General features: G+C 45.6%; 1 protein-coding gene across 3 annotated transcripts in view; it reads right to left on the reverse strand.

The window, feature by feature from the left end:
* The window catches only part of enox1 (ecto-NOX disulfide-thiol exchanger 1), a 43,977-nt gene continuing 23,847 nt past the window's right edge, over positions 1–20,130 (reverse strand). Inside the window, exons 2-15 of one of the 3 annotated variants that reach the window (XM_049024801.1) lie at positions 19,210–19,358; positions 18,164–18,301; positions 14,657–14,824; positions 14,136–14,342; positions 13,719–13,952; positions 9,238–9,450; positions 7,383–7,489; positions 5,767–5,884; positions 4,828–5,012; positions 4,499–4,606; positions 3,907–3,954; positions 3,116–3,218; positions 1,279–1,364; positions 1–751 (exon numbers count right to left, since the gene is read on the reverse strand). In XM_049024801.1, the coding sequence (XP_048880758.1) occupies positions 620–751; positions 1,279–1,364; positions 3,116–3,218; positions 3,907–3,954; positions 4,499–4,606; positions 4,828–5,012; positions 5,767–5,884; positions 7,383–7,489; positions 9,238–9,450; positions 13,719–13,952; positions 14,136–14,342; positions 14,657–14,824; positions 18,164–18,301; positions 19,210–19,231 (1,869 nt within the window). In that variant the 5' untranslated portion in view covers positions 19,232–19,358 and the 3' untranslated portion in view covers positions 1–619. Of the gene's footprint in view, positions 752–1,278; positions 1,365–3,115; positions 3,219–3,906; positions 3,961–3,986; positions 4,400–4,498; positions 4,607–4,827; positions 5,013–5,766; positions 5,885–7,382; positions 7,490–9,237; positions 9,451–13,718; positions 13,953–14,135; positions 14,343–14,656; positions 14,825–18,163; positions 18,302–19,209; positions 19,359–20,130 lie in introns of those variants that run through there. The other 2 variants (XM_049024791.1, XM_049024809.1) reach the window with 2 other exon arrangements.

Raw genomic sequence — 20,130 nt, forward strand, 5'->3', positions numbered from 1 at the left:
TTTTACAGTAGATAAAAGTCTTTATTTGATAAAAAATAATTTACACAAGTAGATAACCACACTTAACAATGATGTGCTCAGAATACAGATTTTACCACAGGACACAGACGACAACAACAAAGGTTTTCATTCATACATTCAGTATAAACATGTATTTTTAGCTGATAAATCCAGTATTTATGTGTTGTTGACAAACTGATCTGGTGGAAAAATAACTCTCATTCAGTAAACATCTCTCTTAAAGATATATTTGTTATATTTTATGGTGCAAGGGGCATAAACATGCCCTTTATCAGTATAAATCTTGCCTGTATTAAATGTTGCTTAAGTTCATACTTAAGGATGAACTCTCAGAAAGCCAGAGTGGACAATTAATGTTATGCAGTCAGTCAAGAGGTCTGGGTTCATCCACTTCAAGTAAAAAAACACACACAATGGTTACTGTGCACTTCCTTTCCTTGCCATGATAAGTGTCTTCAGAAAAAATGATGGCAGCCAGACCATTTTCTCATGTGGTTGAGCTTCCTCTCTGGAGGATTGTGGCTAAAGGCCTTTTCCCACAACCAACCCTCCCTCCCCCCCTTCCCTACCCCGGTTTCCGTGGAAACCACCAGCCACATCACACGGAGTGGATGCCGTCGAAGCCGCAGAACTTCCAGCGCTTCTCCAGCGTGGCGCCGACGCCACTGAACTCCTGCTTGAACATCCGCGGCAGGCGCGTCATGAGACCCTCCAGCTCCCCTGCCGAAACCTGAAGGAGGCACCATCGGGGCTCAGACTCAGGCGATGCATTTATACACCTCTGTTCCACCACAGCATCCATGCATAAAGGAGAAACCACTTTGATGGATGTCATTCACCACCACGGGTAATTAGAATGAATGAAACCGCTCAAAGCTTCAAACTGATACACGTTGGGTGCTGAGGGGTCAAGGGTCAAGCCCCAGAAGGCATGTGTCCCAGTGTCTCCACCCGTGCCGCTCGCTGTCAGACATTTGCAAACAAAGGGAGGCATAATACTTATTGCTGTAGCTTAAAGGATGGCCCACCCTCACCCGTGTAGCGGCAGGCTTAGCACATTAGCTCTCCCAAAATAGCTCTGCTTTGTGACAGACTGACACAAGAAAACACCTCATGGATGAGTCGCGGTTTCCATAACAACAAACGCATACATTCAAAAAATAAACAGGAACATGTGTCGCCTATGCTGGTTTACATTAAGGATTTAAATCTAGCTGTCACTCCGTAGAAACGGACTTACACCCGGTGTGCCGTTACCTTAGCGTCTAGCCTCTGGACGTACGACCACAGATACTCGATATTGGCTCCGAAAGGGTGGACGTGGAGGAAGGTGGAGATGATCCCTGTGAAGGACAAGGTGTGGAGGCTCGGTCACACATTTCTGGGATTGAGTCTGCAAGTGGCAGATGGGCGACGTGAATGACGAGGGCTCATGCGGCCATAAAACTTAGCAGCCCAGGCAGAAGGCGGCACTCCAGTTGATTACTTTGGAGAGGAAGTGCAGCAGTGCGGAGGCAGGGAACACGGCAGTCTCTGGAGAGCCCAGAGCCAATATTTATTTCCTTGATTTATACGGCGTAACACTGCCAATTACTGGGGAACCTAATTCAATTCCCCCTGCAATTCCCTCCCACTTTCATGGTGTGGTACTTCTCCCCAAGGCAAAGGAATGGGGAGCTTACGGACAATGCATCTGATTTTTAAATTAAACGCACAGCAGCTGTGCTCTGGCTGTAGTCCTGCTCTGAGACTGTGGGTCTACTTCGCCTGGGTGTGTTGCCGTGGGAACACAAATGCAACTTTTTTTTTTTTCCTTCCCAGCATCGCTTGCTCGCTTTTCCATGCAGTGGATTACAGGAACGTTTGCGGAAAAGGGAGCGGCAGCACTGGAGGTGTCGAGACGACCCTGTTTCTTCAGTCCTCAAGCTTTTTTTCAGTTTTTCATATATATATATATATATATATATATATATATATATATATATATATATATATATATATATATATATATATGGATGTTATCAGGTAGATTAGTAAAATAATGTCAGAATTTTACATGGAAGATGTTCCACGTAAGATTCTGGTATCTGATACAGCCACCAGAGCACTGGGCGTTTCGTCCATTATTGTTTTATTACATTTTTATCTCTCCTCTGCCTTCTCCTTGAACCACGTTCTTCTTCCCTGCTGTTCTCGCTGGGGGCCCCTAAATCCATCTCTCCCTCCCCCTTGCCCATAAACAGCACACACTAGTCCAGTCTGTCAGGCTTATGCCAGTGCTGTGTGTCGGTGATGTGAATCTGTGTATGTGTGTGTGTGTGTGTGTGTGTGTGTGTGTGTGTGTGTGTGTGTGTGTGTGTCTGTGTGTGTGTGTACATGCTTATTGCAAATTAAGAGCAGTCACCGATTTTATAAAATAGAGTTTTCCCTTATGGGGACCAGGAAACCGGTAGGTATAGGTATACCAGCTTACACACACAGAGATACACACACACACATACCACAGACAAACACTGGAAAATTATACAAAACTCTCTTCTTAACTGAAGCATATTTCAACAAAAGCTTTTGTGACTATGGAATTTTGAAGTATAACTGCCAAATATCCTAACTGTAGGAGTTTGCAAGGATATATTTTGTTTACATCAACATCAGTTCCACCTAAAGTAACGGACACAAAGGTAAGATCTATCTCTACAGTGGTTTCAGTTACAATGTGTCCAGCTTTTCACACTATCACATACACACTGGTTTATAATTATATCTTTGTGGGGACTCTCCATTCATTTCTGTGGGGAAACCTAATCCCAATCTGACGACCTTAACCCCACCCAGCCCTAACCTTAACCATAAGCAAGAAAACAAAATACGAGACTTTTGGCATTTTTAGTTTTTTCACAGATCATTCACAGATCATTGTGGGCTAACTTCTGGCATTAACCTGCACACAGACCAATTCCCTCAACTTATATGCTTATAGCCCCCCTGAAGGCTGTCCCTGTTGCCCCCCCCCCCCCCCCCACTGGAGTTACCCCCTCCCCCACTGATGCGTTCGGTTGCAGACAGAGGGAAGTGTGCCGTGGCGTGCCGTTACCGAGCAACAGCGCCTCCTTCTCAGAAACGGCAGGGCCCCGTGCTGTCAGCTGGCTGCTTCTGTCCTGGCCAGAATGGAGGCTCCCTGTGTATCCATTCAGGCGCTGTGGACACAGGGAGATGCAGAGAACCTGTGCTCAAGAGGCCAGCCCACACAGAGACTTGCAGGCTCACAGGGAATTGCACAACACCCTCCCCCTCTATCCTTAACAAGGCAGCGTCAGAGGATTCAAGCGGCACCGGAAATCAAGCCGTCAGCTTCGCACTGAATCTCAGACATGTCTGCGATGTTTTTTATAGAACTCTCACCCGACAGCAGAAAACACCTCAGTGCGGACTTTTCAAGGCTTTCTCGTAGCCTGCGATGTTCTGAAACCCCCTTAGAGCTTAACAGAATAGTATAAACCCAACCCAGGAGATACGAGCCAGTATTTTCCATTCCTGAGTGTCCGTTACGCTTCTCCGAAAGTGGAGATGTGCCGTTTGCTGTTTCAGACAGGCTCCCCTGTCAATAACGAGGCGCTTTCGCGCTTTTTCATGACAGCATATGCAGCACTGCAGTGAAAAAAAAACCTCTTGCTTACTTTCGCTAAATTAGTCCTGATTATTTTCCCTCCATTTGGAAAACGAGAGGAAACCACAGACGCAATTGTATCAGCTCTTGTGTTTGTAAAGTTTCATGATTGAGGATAAAAGGATGAACGGAAAATCACAGACTAAAGGGTGCCAGATGTTACTACAGCGTGTCAGAAGCTGACAGAAGGGCGGGGCTGTAGAGCAGGACAGGCCCACCTTCTCTGACATCTCCATGTGGTTCACCTCCACGGTATCCACATTCTTCTGCAGCTACCGACAAAGAAACATGACAGACAAAACTATAATGGGTAAGATGTACAGAAGACCAGCAACCTACTACATAATAGTATCCATGACAAAAAGAGTTAGTAGGGAAATGCCTATACTCATTTCAGCTGGTTGGGCGTCTTGATGTGGAAAATAATAACAGAAGGTCATCTGCCACTTCAATGTCCTGCTCTTTCTGCTCATGAGATGGGGACAGTCTCCCAAACATCTTTTCTGCATCTCACTGTGGTCTGTTTGTGTTGGCTTGACATCTGCTGTTTGGTTTCCAGGGTTTGGTTCCTAATTTCTAAAGTGGACCCCTGGTCTCCAGGGTGTAATCCCGCCCACTCCCATCTCACCAGGGCAAATTAATTACCAGTCAAAATTCTGACTTGTTCAGTTCCATGTCTTTTGCAGTATATTACCAACTCTGCACTGAACTCTGCAATTGAATAAATGATGTGAAAACACAGCCAGGGATGCCAACTGAGTTTTCCTGCATTGGTTTGTCGGGGAGTTCACCCTCTGAATGGTGGCTCACCTTTTCCCTCAGGGCCCGGAGCTCCCCTTCCACACAGCGCTGCTCCTCCCTGGCCCACTCCAGATCCCTTTCCTTGTTCCTCAGCTCCTCCTGGAGACTACGCAGCTGCTGTAAGGAGCACAGAGCTGTCACCTTGAAGAGCTAGGCAGCTTGGGTCACAACTGCCCACTTGGTTGGATCATGCTACATCACATAACCGTTCATGGGCTGCCGTTACCAAGGGTGACTTTTATAGTTTCTCCCATTTATGTAGCCAGATATTTACAGAAATAATTTCTCGATTCAGTGAGTACAGAAGGCATGGGGAGCAGTAGGTGGTCAGGCAGTACCTGCTGCATTCCCAGCATGCTCTGCTGCAGGAACGGCAGCTGCTGCTCGTTAACGGAACCATCCTCCGCACGCTGCGTCTTGCCTTGCTCCTGTTTTAGCAGCTCTACCTCATTTCTGTAGGCGTCCAGTTGCCAGCGAAGGCTGTCGTTCTCTTCCCGCAGGGCACAGACCTGTGTACCCAGGGCTGACCAGCAAATGTGGGGGGCGGGATTGACAGGAACCCAGTCACACAGTGGACCACCCACATAAAGACCTTCCCAAACACTCCTGAGCATTTCCAAATATACCTAAACATGCCCTCAAACCCCACAAGAGTTTACAGAAATGCTACTCTCAAACAACCTAAAAACACAGAACTCAGACAGCCAGGCTAGAATCTCTCCTGGGGATGGTCCCAGATATAGATCCGTAAACCTTCCCAAAACAAACCCAATAGTGCTAATAAACACCCTCCCAAACATGCCTGCATGTTGTTCCAAACCGTTCTTTCACAAAAACTAAAATTTAATTGGAGGAATGAGCTCTAGATTCCCTCTTATTCTACATTCATGAAGGCATAAAAATATTTTAGATTTGCTCTTCAAAATGAGCAAGGATAGGTGTTGTTTTTACAGGTGCTTTTCTCAAACAAATCCTGCAATTAAACTGGAGGGCTTCCGAAGAGTTTTGGTGGCTGCTTGCAGAAGAAACTCTAAATCTCAACTGCCTGTTTTCCATCTGAAATGATTTTATCAATGGCTCCCGACGCACATCATTTGGGACTGTAAAATACCACTTATCTCCATGGGCATATTGGAAAGCAAATCTCACGCTTAAAAAAGACTGGACAATTCTTCCCCTTGAGATTATTTCTACAACATAGACCTGCATAGGTATACATCTTGCACTTCAAAGAGGGCGTGCAAGACGGCTCTTAATAACGTTACACCTGGACATACCTGAATCATCCAGCCGCATTTTCTTGCTGAGGTTTTCGTCTGAGTCATCGTCCGACATCTCCATCTCCTCTTCCCTGCGAATGCCCATGATCTCTTCACTGTGGGCATTCCGCAGCTCCTGTCACACCACAATCAGACACCACAGTGCACACCCTCTTCAGCCACTGCACAGAAACTAGGTGAAATGTGTACTTTTTTTTCACAGTAAACATATCCTTGGCATTGCAAAAAAAAATAAAATAAAATAACACGGGAACCAGGAAAGGTAAACAAAGCATGAGTTCTGCCTATTCATGATGGACTGGGACACAACCATGGCAGAGAAAAAGATGGCAGAAACCATCTTCTGTTCTCTACACTGCAAAATCTCAGAACTGTTCCACTGGGCAGTCTGACAGGGCTAAAAACACAGGTCACATTGAGCCAGCTCCATTCCCCTAGCTGTAATCACATTACAGAAAACTTAATACTGCTGCTGTGAAGCCTCGTCACCCACGATTAAAAACCTCAAATCTGCTGGAGACGTAGGAATCAGGGAAGGGAAAAGGATATCATAACTTTATCTACAAGCAAACATTTTTCACTCCAACTGCCTATGGCCATATATCAAGTCCTGCAGTCTCTCTGACCTCTATTACTGTTCATTTTTAGCACCATTTTTGCTTTGCAATTTTTCGGTGCCAGATGTCCTATTTTTGAAGCAGCAGTTTTGCAAGCTATCATTAATCATTAAAAGCAACACTCTACGCTTTAAAACGCAAACATTGATGGTGCTGAGCCATAAACCATTCTTGTTTCACAACATTTCACTTCGGACAGACACATTAAGGGGCAATAAACTCAAAGGCAACCTCACAGCGATGATACCTTACCTCTGAGACATTGCGATTGTAAATGGATTTTGACTCCTGCCATTGACTTGACTTTCACAATTCATCGGAGATTCGATCTCACCCAGTACATGCCCTGGACCTCATGGTCATGCCCCTCCAGATAGCCAAAGGTCAGCCAATCACAGCAATAACAGGCTGTTCTTCTGACAGCTGCCCAGCTGTTCAGTTTCATTTGATTACAAATATAACATTGCAACAGGAGAGTTATTTTTCATAGAATTCAATAAAACAGCCAAATCGCTAATAAGTGTGGTAATGTCCTTCAAATATTTTCTGCATAACAAATAATAAAAAACAACTTAGTCCCCACTTCAAAAGAAGTTCCATTTTCAGTCTCTAATAGAACATATCACAGAATCAAATCTATTGATAATTTACAGTTAATTCTAGGTCCTTGTTGATTCCCATCCTGTTAATGTTGCTGCTGACAGCAAGGCAGCACTAGTTATTTTCCAGAAGGCAGAGGCTAATGGCTAGCTGGCCGATGGGGGACCTTCAGGCTTTGAGACCAATGCCATCCGGTGGGGCCAGTGAGGGCTACAGGAAATCGAAACGCGAGAGCCCAGAAACCTCAGTGTGTGATGGTGTGCAACACATCCTCACACACAGAGGCCTATGGGTATCAGAACCAGGGCACCTCCACTGCATTTTTTTGCACTAAAATCTGCAGTGTGGACCTGGCCGATGGGGTCAGGGTGTCAAGAAGGGAAGAAGAGTACCAACCTCGCACTGCTTGCGCCAAATGTCTATGTTCTTGCGCTGTGCTTTTGAGAAATGGTCCCATGCCTTTTGCCTGGTAGCAGCGGTGAAAACGGCCGCGATCTGCTCAACTTTGGTGGATAAGGAAGTCAGACAAGACAAGCCATTTATGCAGTGCTTTGTACCACTGGGAAAAAAATTAAAAAGATCAGAGACGCCAAAGGCCTCGACGCACGTTCGTCCCGTTGAACTCCCTAAGGTGTCCTCACCTTCCATACTTACATTCCATGGGCAAAAGATTCATCTCCTTCAAGACTGAGGAAGGCAACATTATACATTGGGAAAGATCTGCACTCAAATATAATCGTAATATTCGCTAATGTGCTGAGGCAGTGAAGCTTATAGAATGACTTCTCTTCATGCTACTTATGGCGTTGTCATAAATTGAAGTATTCCCCACATGCAGTGAAATGTTGCCTTCTAATATTCTCTCTTGATTTCGACAAAGCTGAGCAGCACAGTCATGAATCTTAAGCAGCCAGTGTAAGTCACCATAACGGACGGATCACCTCTGTCCCGAGACGGCTGGTTTACCACTGAAGAGTTCCTGTGAAGTTTTTTCGTTTTTTTTATGTGCAGGTGCATCAGACTTCACAAGTACATGCCTACATTTTCAATCCAATCAAAAGTACAAAATTCAATCAAACTATTGACAGCATCTGTAAAATTGAAAAGCTAAATACATACCATGTAATGGCAACTCTACTGTCCTTATAGACTTTATAAAGACCAAAGGTAGAGATTTCAGGTCCAGAGAGTAAAAGTCCAGACCGAGATTTTGTTTCTACCACCCAGCTGCGCACTCTGTGACTGTGACTCTTTATGCTCAACTGGTTGGTTGAAACAAAATCTCGGTCTGGATTTGTACTTTCAGGACCTGAAATGTCTACCTCTGATAAAAACAATCATATCAGATTAAAATATCCAGCTTTTATGTTTACTTTGGTCTTTGCATTTGTGCTTAAAAAAATAGAGCTGGAAAGTCCTGCTTTTTCAATTCATGTAACTTTTTCCTTAATCCACTTTCGCTGTTATTCGTTCATTTCCGATGTGAAGTCGAGTAACTGATAATGAAGCCGCCTCATCAGAAGCAGGACTGAAAGCTGCGCCTACCTGTCAAGACTGTTGCTGAGTGGGGCATCAGCGTGAACCTCACAGCTTCCTGTCTTTCTGTACTTACCCTGACGGAGTGTCCCTATGTCTTTCCGACAAGGGGGGGGGGGGGGGCTTCTATTCCTCGTAAGGGCTGCATGTTTTTCTGCTCTGTTTCAGCTTTTATGCACAGAGGAATTTGGCTCACCTAATGGTCCCGGAAAACCTTGTTTCCCAGATTAAAGGCACCCTGACCATGGCCACCAAGGAATAGAACCCCCCCCCCGCCCCCCAGTTTCAAAGCAATGCTACAGTCATGGAGGACCACTCGGCTTTTGCACTTAAACGAATCTGCTCACCCTCGCAAACGATGCCACATCTCCACAAATACACACTGAATGCGCCTGAGTGACTGGAAAATGAGTTTTTACATCAAAAGTATGTAACTGAAAATATATATTAGGCATTAAAGTGGGATTACCTTTACTGATGGCCATCTTATTTTGGAAAATTTCACACAGAATTGTAGGATGGCTCCGCATGCAGTAAATGGATTATGGTTCACGATTCACAGCGGTAACGCGGATCGGCCGTCTCTCAATGGGCAGACGGATTGCAGAAAGCCCTTCGAGCCAAAGCGTGTAATGGTGAAGGGAGCCGGAGCTTTCATCAGAGACCCCACGCCCGTGAAGGTCGCAGGATCAGGGAGGTGGGAGGGGGGACTCACATTGCGCCAGGATGGAGAGCAGGGCGCTCCTGAATCGCTCGCGTGCCGCCTCCATCTCCTCCTCGCGCTGCGCCTTCTCGCCCAGCAGCCGGCGCACGTGGCTGTTCGCAGACTGGATCATGGAGTAGAACTGGTTGGCCGAGCGGCGGCTGACCTCGCCGCGTTCAATCCAGGTCAGCAACACCGTGGAGGCCTCGCTGAACTTGTTGTCATCTGGGGGTGGGGGGCACAGAGCATCTCGTGAAGAACACCCCCCCGAGGACGCCATATTCATACTGGCAATTTCTTGTTTCTGGTGTATGAATTTGCAAGTCGCCAACCACAATCCTTTAGAGGCCCCCTCCCCCCTCCAGTTGGCAAAATATTCAGAGGGGGATCCCCCCCCCCACCCAATCATCAGGTTACACCTCTCTGCTTTAGATAACTGTTAGACGAACAGACAGACAGACTTCAGTCACCCTATTTATTTGTTTTATTTTACTACATACATTTAGCGATTGCTCCAGTATGTCCATATTTCTGTACACATTTCCACATTGGGATCACCTGCCACCTGGCAAATTTAATCCTGCGGGGGCGGCATCCCATATTTTTTTCTGACAGAAAGTCTCTAAGGCTCAAATCCCAGAATCACCCCTGAGACTGACAGACAGACATCCCCATGGGGAAACTGTAAATTACTATGCACAGTGACATTTTACATTCACTATAATGAGCAGATGCTTCTGTCCAAAGCAACGTACAAGTGAGGCACTCGGCACACTTTCCTCCTTTATATGTAAAATGAATACCTTTAGACAAACATAATACTATTACAATTTTGCTATGGCTCTCACAGTCCAGCTAGCCTTTTCCATAATAGGTAATAGATAAATAGTGAAATATACAATGCAGTTGGATTTTTTCACACACAATTGAATTATAAAGCAGACGTAACCCTTCGGAAGCCCTAACCTGTAGCAGTATCCCCTGTCTTACGGCTAAGTGCTGCACAGCCCCAAACCTCATAACTTATGATGTAATTATCGTATCGTTTTCAGCTTTTCGAGCGAACGGAGCTAAAAGCTCTTATCGAGCCTGACCCTTCCGTCTCCTGGTGACGATTGAGAAATGGGGAAAAATTCAAATTTAAGAAAAGCAACTAAAACAAGAGACTTTCGGCACGGAATCTCTCATGCTTGGATAATCCATTTCCCACAGGGCCGAGTGCAGCTTATTTTTCCAATTTAAATAATAATTGAAATGCACCGCAGTGTAAGGAAAGGCTTCGGGACCAGCTGGGCTCAGCAGCCTCCTCACGAACTGCAGCTCCCTTTACAACATGGCTTCCTGAGACTGTATTCTTCCACACTTTGCCCAAAAATGTACAGATATTTCACAATTATATCCAAAATAGCTGCGTGTTAAAATGTCCAAAGTGCAGCTCTGTATTTTTTTTTTTTTTACTTAATCTTGATTTCATCCAGATGAAAAGCCAACGATACAATATACAGGCATTTAATATATAGGCATTTAAAATCGCAAACCACCATATTTCCCTGGGCTGCAAAGCCTAAAGAAAAAGTACAGGTTAAATAATGATTCAATGAACTGTCTGATGCAGTATCTGGAGATAAAAAAAATGCTGGAATAGCCAATGGAGATTCCTGTCAATTATTCTTCTTGGACATGACAAAGAGCCTGAAAGAAATCTATTTAAAACACACCTTCGCAGAAACACTCCATCTTCTGTAGTAGTATTAACGGTACAGTGTAGGCTATGCTGACTGCATGTTAATGTTACCCCATGGCAGCACTCTGGGACAGACCAGCTGTCACGTTACGGATTTCGTTCAAGTTACGCTGATAATTGGAAGGGAATTAATTTTGCGAACTGGAATGCTATTAGACAAGTGTAAAAATATCTCCAGCCACCAACAGAGACTGCAGTCCCCAGCGTTATGAAAGGAATGTAAATGTGCTAGGCTTAACACCTTCACCAGTTCTCCCAGGCCTCCCCTCCCCCTGGAAGCTCGATCACCCCAGCATCTACCATGTCACCCCCCCCCCTACTAATAATTAGTCTCAGCCTGGAAAGGTTATTGATCAGTAATAAGAAAAAGACCTTATTTATTTATAGAGAACCTGTAACAGGATAATGGAGATGACTAATGAATTAAGATTCCTGGATTGAAAATGGCCGTCAGTAACTAGAGGCTGTTTTAATTAATGTTATAAAGGAAAGCATAAGAATGGCGAAATCCTGTTCAGGAATGTACAGGTGGCAGCGGTGCACACTGATGATGGGGTGGGGTGGGAGGGGGGGCTCCTACACTAAGAGTGAGGAGCAGAGCAAGAGGCACAAGTGAAAACGAGAGGAAGATAAGATGAAAACTGAACATCGGCGCTGGGGAGGTGGGGGGGGGGGTAGCCGCTTATATTGTGGCATATATTGTGTCTGATGGCAAAAGTCTGGCACTGGGGTAGACAAATGACAAACTGATTCCTGTGTGTGTGAGTGAGGCAGCACTCGGCACTCTGACGCAGCAGCAAGGCAGCACAGGGCTGCCCGTTTGATCTTAAAACTGGGATTCCTTCACAAGTGTTTTGCTCTGGTTCCCACTGCCAAGCTCCCCCTCGGGCTCAATCAGCATGGCGACGCTGGAGCCCAGGCGCATGCTGAGTGGTTGCGATGGGAAAGGCGGAGAACACGAGCCGTTGGGGATGAAGACCGGGGGGAGGCGGGCGGGGAGATGGGAGGCGTGGCTAAGCCGTCAAGCGTCCATCATCCCGATGAAGGCAGACAGGGTGGATTACCACCATTAGCCAAATCCCTGAACCTAGACCAGGGTGTCGAGTGTGAAGTCGCGTGTGACACAAAAACGGAAAGCATATTCACGACAGGCAGACAAACTTCAGCCTCCGTCACATCGCTGCTGGTATTTCCAGGCACACTTCTTATCTTTGCGACTAATCGAAAAACTGCCATCACATACTCGTCAGCATGGATGAACTAAATAATACAGTCTTATGTGCCGGGGTTACATGCTATCGAGCCTGCAGATGCAATTTTCCTTCCTATGTCGTGCAATATTGACACCTGACAAATCACATGTAAAATTGTCATTTTATGGTGACATAGATGTCGCTTGTTCATTAAACCTGGTTTGGAACATGAATATTCGATACTAAAACCAGTGGGGAACCGCTGTTGCTAAACCTCACTGCTGAGACACACCTATTGATCCAATCTGTCACCCCGTTTAAGACCAGAAGCCTTAAGCAGCAAAGAAAGAACAATAAATCTCTGTCACACTCCGCTTTTCTACACGCTGTATCTCTACTATACATATTTCCTTCCTACATATCTCAGCAGCATCAAAGTAAAGTCAATCTGCTGCAAGAGCCGCTTCCTTAGCCAGCTCCTATGCCGAGAGGCTGCACATTTTCAAAACTGAGGGGATGAAAGAATCCGAGTATGCTCTTTCCAATAAATTTACATACAGGCTGCAATTATGGTGACATCTGTCCCTAAAGAGTGTGGAATCTGTGCCATTGCTAAATTAGCCACAGCTGACTGTGCATGAACTGCCGTCTCCTGCACTCCGCACATAAACATGCTGGATGTAAAGCGTCATCGAACTGAATAGAACCCGGCTATGGGTCACCTATTCGCAGGCTTTAGCTCATCACCTACACCCAGATCACCAGGCAGGATGACATACCAGTCCAGCAAATCACTCAGCGGACGATGATGCCTGCAGCCTGGGGACACTGGGGTGGGGGTGCGGCTGAGAGAGGACATATCACGCAGGCCAAAAGATGACAGTCTGGCTGGCTGACGTCATTTTGGGGAACGCGAGGAACAGACAGAGAAAAACAATCTTCCCGGATCATTCGCCTAACTCTTTCGAGGCTGTAAATGCTCCTTTTTCATAACTGACAATCATGCAAAATTTACCAAAAATTGAGCCTAAGCCACACACCCCTCCCCCTTCCAGCACCTGCCTTAAAAACGTCTGTGCACGGCACTGTTAATAGCATTTTTGCATTCTTATGTTTAAATGTGGGTTGGCATGGTGGTGTAGTGGTTGTCACTGTTGCCTCATGCATCTGGAATCGGGGTTTGAGTCTCCGCCATGGCTCCATGGGTGTAGAGTTTGCAAGTTCTCTCTGTGTTGTCGTTTCCTTTGGGGTACTCCAGTCCCCCCCCCCCAATAGTCCAAAAACATGCTGAAGTTAATTGGAGTTATCAAATTGGGTGAGTGTGCCCTGTGATGCCCCATCCTGGGTTATTTCCTGCCTTGGCCCTGTAGCCTTCAGGATAGGCTCTGGACCCCCTCGTCACCCTGAATAGGATAAGTGCTTCAAGAAGATGGATGGATGTTTATGTATTCCTCCATCTAATCTGCTGGTTGGCCCACGTAACACTTTTTTAAACTCTGTCACTGTTAGCATGACATGCTAATGGTTCTGATGCGTAGGGGCATTACAGAAATCACCTTTCAGCTTCTCAGCCAGCAGGGCCGCTTCGTGCTCTGAGTAGTGCATTATGGGAGGGGGCGAGGGTGGCCGCAGTCGCTCCTCCTGTACCCTACGGCGGTGGCGCTCCTCACGAGCCAGCAGTCTCTGCTTACACTCCCACTCGTACAGGTCATCGCGGGCCTGTGCAAAATCCACGTGCATGCGGCCCGAGTCCTTCTTGTCTGTACTGGACCCAATGCGCATCCGGTACCCTTGGGAAAAAAACGCAGAGTCGCAACCAAACACAACAATACAATACGCCAGTGAGCCGTGCATTGTGGGAGACATAATCTACAACACACCACGATACTCCACGATACATTAAACATGACTTCATATTTCTACTCGTGCTCTTTCCTTTGTAGGAGGAAGCTGAGCGTGGAGTAAGCTCCTACCGGACAGGTACAGGGCCTTGTCCACCATGAACTCCTCCGCAAAGCGAATGTGGCAGAAATTTTTCTTGCTCTTGCGCACGGCGACGATCTCGCCGCACTGATCGAAAACCTCACGTATGATTTCCTCACTGGCGTTCTCGGGGAGCCCCCCGACAAACACGGTCTTGCATCCTGGGGGGCGCTCCCTGGTGGACGGAGGGGGGAGATCTGAGGGAACAAGGCAATGCAGAGAGAATGCATGGTGAAAAGAAGCGGGAATATGAATGAATAACTGCAGGGTATGTGGTAAATTTCTGCATATTTTATGAGACCTGAGAAAAATCCAGCCGCACTCTCAGCTTGCTCGCTATTGACTAATTATGGTGGCTTTTGCCTCAGAACATAATTAGGGTCCTAGCTGGAGGTTGTAAGTCTTCAGCTGCTAACCCATCTATATTGTTCTCCCTCCTGAGATATTCCGAGAGCTGGTAAGTTTGTAGAGCAGCAGGGGCAGATGTATGATGATGTTCGCGGGGACTTACTGGGGTTCTGTGGGAAGAGCGTGCAGCTCTTACAGTGGATTATCTCCTTGACAACGGGCATCTCGGCTGGGACTGGTGGGGGTGGCACCAGGCTGATGCCCGCCATCATTGGGTTGATGGGGGCGATAATACTCATGCTGGGGTCAAAGCTCTGGATGCAGATGGAATCTAGGAAGGACAAGTAACAGGGAAGATAGCATGGCGCAAATCTTACAATGTTCAAAACAGCTGTGCTAATAAGGAATCCTTAAACTGCACTAATGGATAGTAACCAAGCAACCATAGAGTACTGAGGCAATAATAAAATAATGCCCATCTTTCTGCACAGCCCCAGTGCAGGATACTGTTGTAGGCTGTCAACCTGTCAATTTCAATCACCTCAAATGGACAACAGGGAGTGATATTAATCTGGATCTCAGGGGATACAGGGCACAAGGCTGGAGTACACCTTGGATGGGATGCCTGTCCATCACAGGACACAAAACACACAGACACACTCCACGCACATTATGAGGAATTAAAAGGCCCATTAAAAGTAATGAGACAATTAGCTATTATACTTTAACTTGTATTATGGACCTTCAGATAAAAAAAAAAAATATGATATACGTTAAGTTTTACGGTAACATTGTTTCACTCCACGACTATCTCCTTTTATTCAGAGTAGACCCTCTATTTTGAGTTGGTCTTGCCTAACATTAAATCCTTAAAGAAACACTCCACGAAACAGTATCAGTATGTCTTCTGAGGATATTTTAAGGTGTGCTAGCATAGGTTATCGTTAATCGTTAATCAGCACCAAATTCTGGAATACCAAGTTGTGCCACAACTCTGCAAAACTCATTAGGATGAAAATGAAATGGCAATAACAGGTGAATCGCACATTAAGGCAGTCCCCATTTATCATTTCCTTTTGCATATTTTTCCAGCGAACAGGATTCAAGGCCTTGCTCATTCCTCTGGCGACAGGCTCCACGACGGCTGCCAGAATATGAAATACTGTTTTAGTTCCTTTTATTACTGTGATTTTTCTTCACTCTTTCCAGCACAAATGCGCCTCCAACAGCTGAATCCCACCTTCGGGAAACAACTAGCCCATAGTTGTCAGAGAGGTGAGATGTTACCGGGCAAACGTTCCAGGAACATTGCTGTGATGCATGTGCCCCAGCTTGAGCTCCTCCAAGTAAGAGAGCTGGGCTCCTTTTTCCACATCATATCCATGAGCTATAATTACCTACGACAGTAGCCTCAGAGGTATAATAGGGAAGGAGCGAATAAAAAAAGCATTCCTGGATTACTGTATAATTATGGAACAAGACCTCTGATATCACCTTCTGCTCTGTGTTCAACTTCGTGTGTCAACCTTCAGAAGCTCCTTGCTTTCTTTCAAACTGCAGCTCATAATTACAGGTATCTGCAGAAAGTCAACAGGGACTCAATGCAGTCAAAACACAAGTTATTAAAAATCCACTCTAGGTGATGGTTGAAAGATTAGAGCAGACCCTGTCCCACGTACTCCTACTTAAGTCAGACATCTACACCTGCAGAGTACGCATGCTGTAATTACCCAACGTGCCAGCTTTCAGCCTTAGTGTTCACATCTACAAAACATTAGTAAATCATGAGCAGGAGTCTAACAGCAGCCCTTAGAGCAGAGTACTAGAACATGAGAAAATCGAAGCACTGATTAATGTAGACTGATTAACTTACTTAGCCATTAGGCTCCATGGGATAATATTTTCTATTAAAAATTGAAACAGTTCAATAATGGTTTATGGAAATTTAATTTCATAAAGGTACTATTATTGCCAAAATTCTGAGATTTCTGCTAAATTCTTGAAGAATAATGCAAGGCTGACATTTTTTTTACCTTTCAATCTCCTTTACCCAATTCATACAAGGCAACATCAAAAATAGCCACTTGCTAAGCAAAAGAATCCACTATATTCAGAGAAACATCAATCTGATGTTCTGCAAATTCTTTAGAAAACTAAAGGTGGAATAGTCAATCATACTGTATAAATTAAATCTATAAATAAATGGGAACTTCAATAGCTGCAAAACCATAAATTACTGACATTAATTTATGGAATAACATAATTTTACATAATGTTGCTTACTGGCCCGTAAATATCATACCAGAGTGAAGATCAAATATTTCAGCTGAATCTGTTTTTAGGGCTCAAGTAAAACAAATGACAGACTAACTAACAGTAAACTAGCAGGAATTTTTTCTTCAAACTTCAAATGATGTTGGACATGCAGGCAGGCAATTTTGAAGCAGAACATTGATCATTATTCTCATGTTTGATCACTTCTTGAAGGTAAAATGGGGGATTTTTCTTAAACAAACAACTATTGGAGAACCGTGTTTGCTTACTGTCCATCTTTTTCACTCAGCTTAATAAGGGTCTGTACATGAATCAACTGTAAGTATGAAAACAGAACAGACTTTAGTGTTTCTTCCCCAAAAAGCATATTTTAAAGCTGCCCTGCAGAGGCACTTGTTCTAGTATTTCCTGGTGAGTGATTACCGGAAATTCAAATAATTCAGATGTGAACTCCTGGTGCTGGCTGAAAGAGTGTGACAACCGCATAAATATGCATGATCTGGCAATCTGTTCATGAATTTTAATCTGAGCCTAATTCGCCTCAATCCGCAGTGGCTCCCTTGTCCCTTGTGACGGTAATTACAATAAGATGCATTCCCAGCGAAGCCTTCATTTACATGAGTGGCGAGACATAAACGCAGTCAGGATATGTGAGGCAATCACATATTAGCTCAGTACAGCCTGGGGATCTTGTTGTCTCTATTACTGTTTATGTTCAGAATTCAGTTTCCTCTATTGCAGAAACAAATGATGAATGGGCCAGGCCGCAGTAAAGTATGTCTGTCTGTAATATGCTCAGTTTATTAAGATGTCTAAAAAAAGTCATAGTGTCATAATCAAACACCATCTTTGCTGGCTGTACCCAAGCACTGTCACATGGTTACGCCATCGCAAGCAAGGGGCAAATAAAGAACTAAAGAAAGTGGGGGGGCATGTCTTCTTCACAGGGTGAGCTCATAAAAAGCGCCAAACTGCAGAGGCAAAATGTCAATCACATGCTGAGATGGAGGAGAACATTTCTGCTCACAGAGAAATCATGCGTGTTGGTTCGTTGAAGTCCTCAAATCTTACGTATCTGCTGTCAAAAGGTGCAGCGATAAGATGCCCGGAAGTGATTGATTGGATGGTTGAGCTAAAAAAAGCATTTTACTTTCCATAGCAAGAGACAGCAATCTAAAAACACCTTCAAGCATCGGTGCAGGTGAATTTCCTCTGCTGTGGCGTTCCTGCGAGATTATAACCATGTACACAACACCAAAATATTGCTCTAAAAGTCCCTGACAGAGGCCCAGACTCTTCCTTTCCACATACCAGCGCATTCTCCATTCTCTCAACTTTAACTAACCTGGCTGCGAGTTGTCACCAGCAGGTGGGACAGAGGAAGCGTGCCACTTACCTGACACCAGGGGCTGCCCGGCCACGCCCATCGGCACAATGCCCAGATTGCTCATGGCCGTAGCCCAGGCGCCAGGGTCTGCGACAGGTACGCCGACATGGGCCTGCTCAGCTCCCAGACTGCCCATCCCGTCCGCAGCTGCCAGAGAGACACACACCAAGAGACGCCCAAGTCACACAGCAGCAGCAAAGGAGCTCCATAAACACCACCTCTGGGAGCTACATGTCAAAGCTTGGGTGTGAGCTTCCTCTTAATGCTGTTCAGGGTCTGGTGAGGGGAGGGAGCCGGATAATAAAAACCGGCCAGGGATGATGCCAAACGCCTCCTGGGGGGGGGGGGGGGGAGTTTTACCCCTCGATAGCAGGTGTTACTCTTAACTTCTCGTATTACTGCGTGCCTGTAATCAAACCCTCAGAATACGCATGAAAACGGGCAGCAGAAGGTGAATGTGGCTAATGTGTTCCCCTGCTGCCGCCCCCACTTTAAAGTGACACATGATATAACTGTGTAACACAAGAAAAAACAGGACATCCCTCTGCACCCATACTGGATATCACACGTAATGTGACAACGTAAACACAGCCGATAGCTGGGCTCCTACCTGATATTCACCACAGTTCTGCGATTAAACAGTTCTAAAGCTGATCAATAGGTTATAATTTACAATATGATATTATTACATCTCATCAATACCTTTCAGAAATATGGTTAATTTTGGGACATTCAGGACAATATGACTTACTGTTGTTCTCGGGCAACAGTAAGTCAGCTTTATTTGAAAGCATCTTACAAAAAAATACTCAGACATCGTGCATGGTAGATTAGGTGTGCTTGTGTTTACTTCACCTAAACCTTCAGTACAACACAAAACACTGCTGTTAATTATGGCCTGGGCTCCGAATGCACGAGCCAGTTCACACTATTAACTAGTACCAGAGACAAGCACTTAGACAAACGATGGAGGGGAGGTTTGTGAGTTGACGCTGTAAAGGAGCTCTATGGTAATGGGGTGATGTCTGGGATGCAGGCCGTACGCTGTGCATTACCGCTGGACATGGCCGGTCTCATGAGTTCCTCCTGCTGCCTCCGGGTTTTGGCATCAGAGCCCGTGGCTGTCACAGGACAACAGGCGACAGGTGACAAGGTGGGAATGATGTGCTCTCAGAGGAGTGGTGCCATCGTCACTTAGGCACGCCTGGAAATAAAGGAGATGGGGGTCAACATCGGCTCATCTGGAGCTGCAGCAGAAAGCCCGGCATCTAAGCCAGGGGTACTAAATTAATTTTCCCCATGGTCCGAGTTCCGTCAAGGTACACTGCCCCTGCCCCTGACAAAATTTGCCGGGGGGCGGGGAGGTGGGATCAGTAACCCTGATCTAGGCTATGTGTATCAGCAAGGCAAATTCACTGAAATAACAAATCCACAGGGACATTCATAAAAGGGGAGACAGCAGCCTGAGGTGTCCTGTTACTGGCTGCTAGAAACCGTGCTGCAGCACATGCACAAGTCTGCCAGTATGTCAAATCCTGTGATGCTAATGGTGTTGCGTGGTCCACACCCCCAAAACCCATAGAGGACACCCCACATCCACTAACAGGCACACCCCCAAACCATGTCGACGTCAACAACAACTGGAACAAGCTGGGCTGACGATTTGCCTCTTTAAAATTATGCCAAACATCCCCCTTTTGACTGCTAAATCCCATAAGCTAAGTGCCATCAGAAAATCAAATATGTGCGCAGCACAGCAGCAGAACGGGATTTGAAGCCAGGGCGTTAAATTGTTTCACTTTGTGCACCATTCCAACAACAGCAAGTGGGAATGCAGCAAATAACCGCTGCATAATCTAATAGGCCATGAAATCCAGGACAGTTAGGTGCTCCTAATTCTACAAAAGAGCTGTAGAAATGACAGCTAGTGGGCCGCATACCCTGCCCTTGAACAAAGAACAATCTTAGTCCAGCTG

This window comes from Brienomyrus brachyistius, chromosome 1 (assembly GCF_023856365.1).
Source record: "Brienomyrus brachyistius isolate T26 chromosome 1, BBRACH_0.4, whole genome shotgun sequence".
NCBI lineage: Eukaryota > Metazoa > Chordata > Actinopteri > Osteoglossiformes > Mormyridae > Brienomyrus > Brienomyrus brachyistius.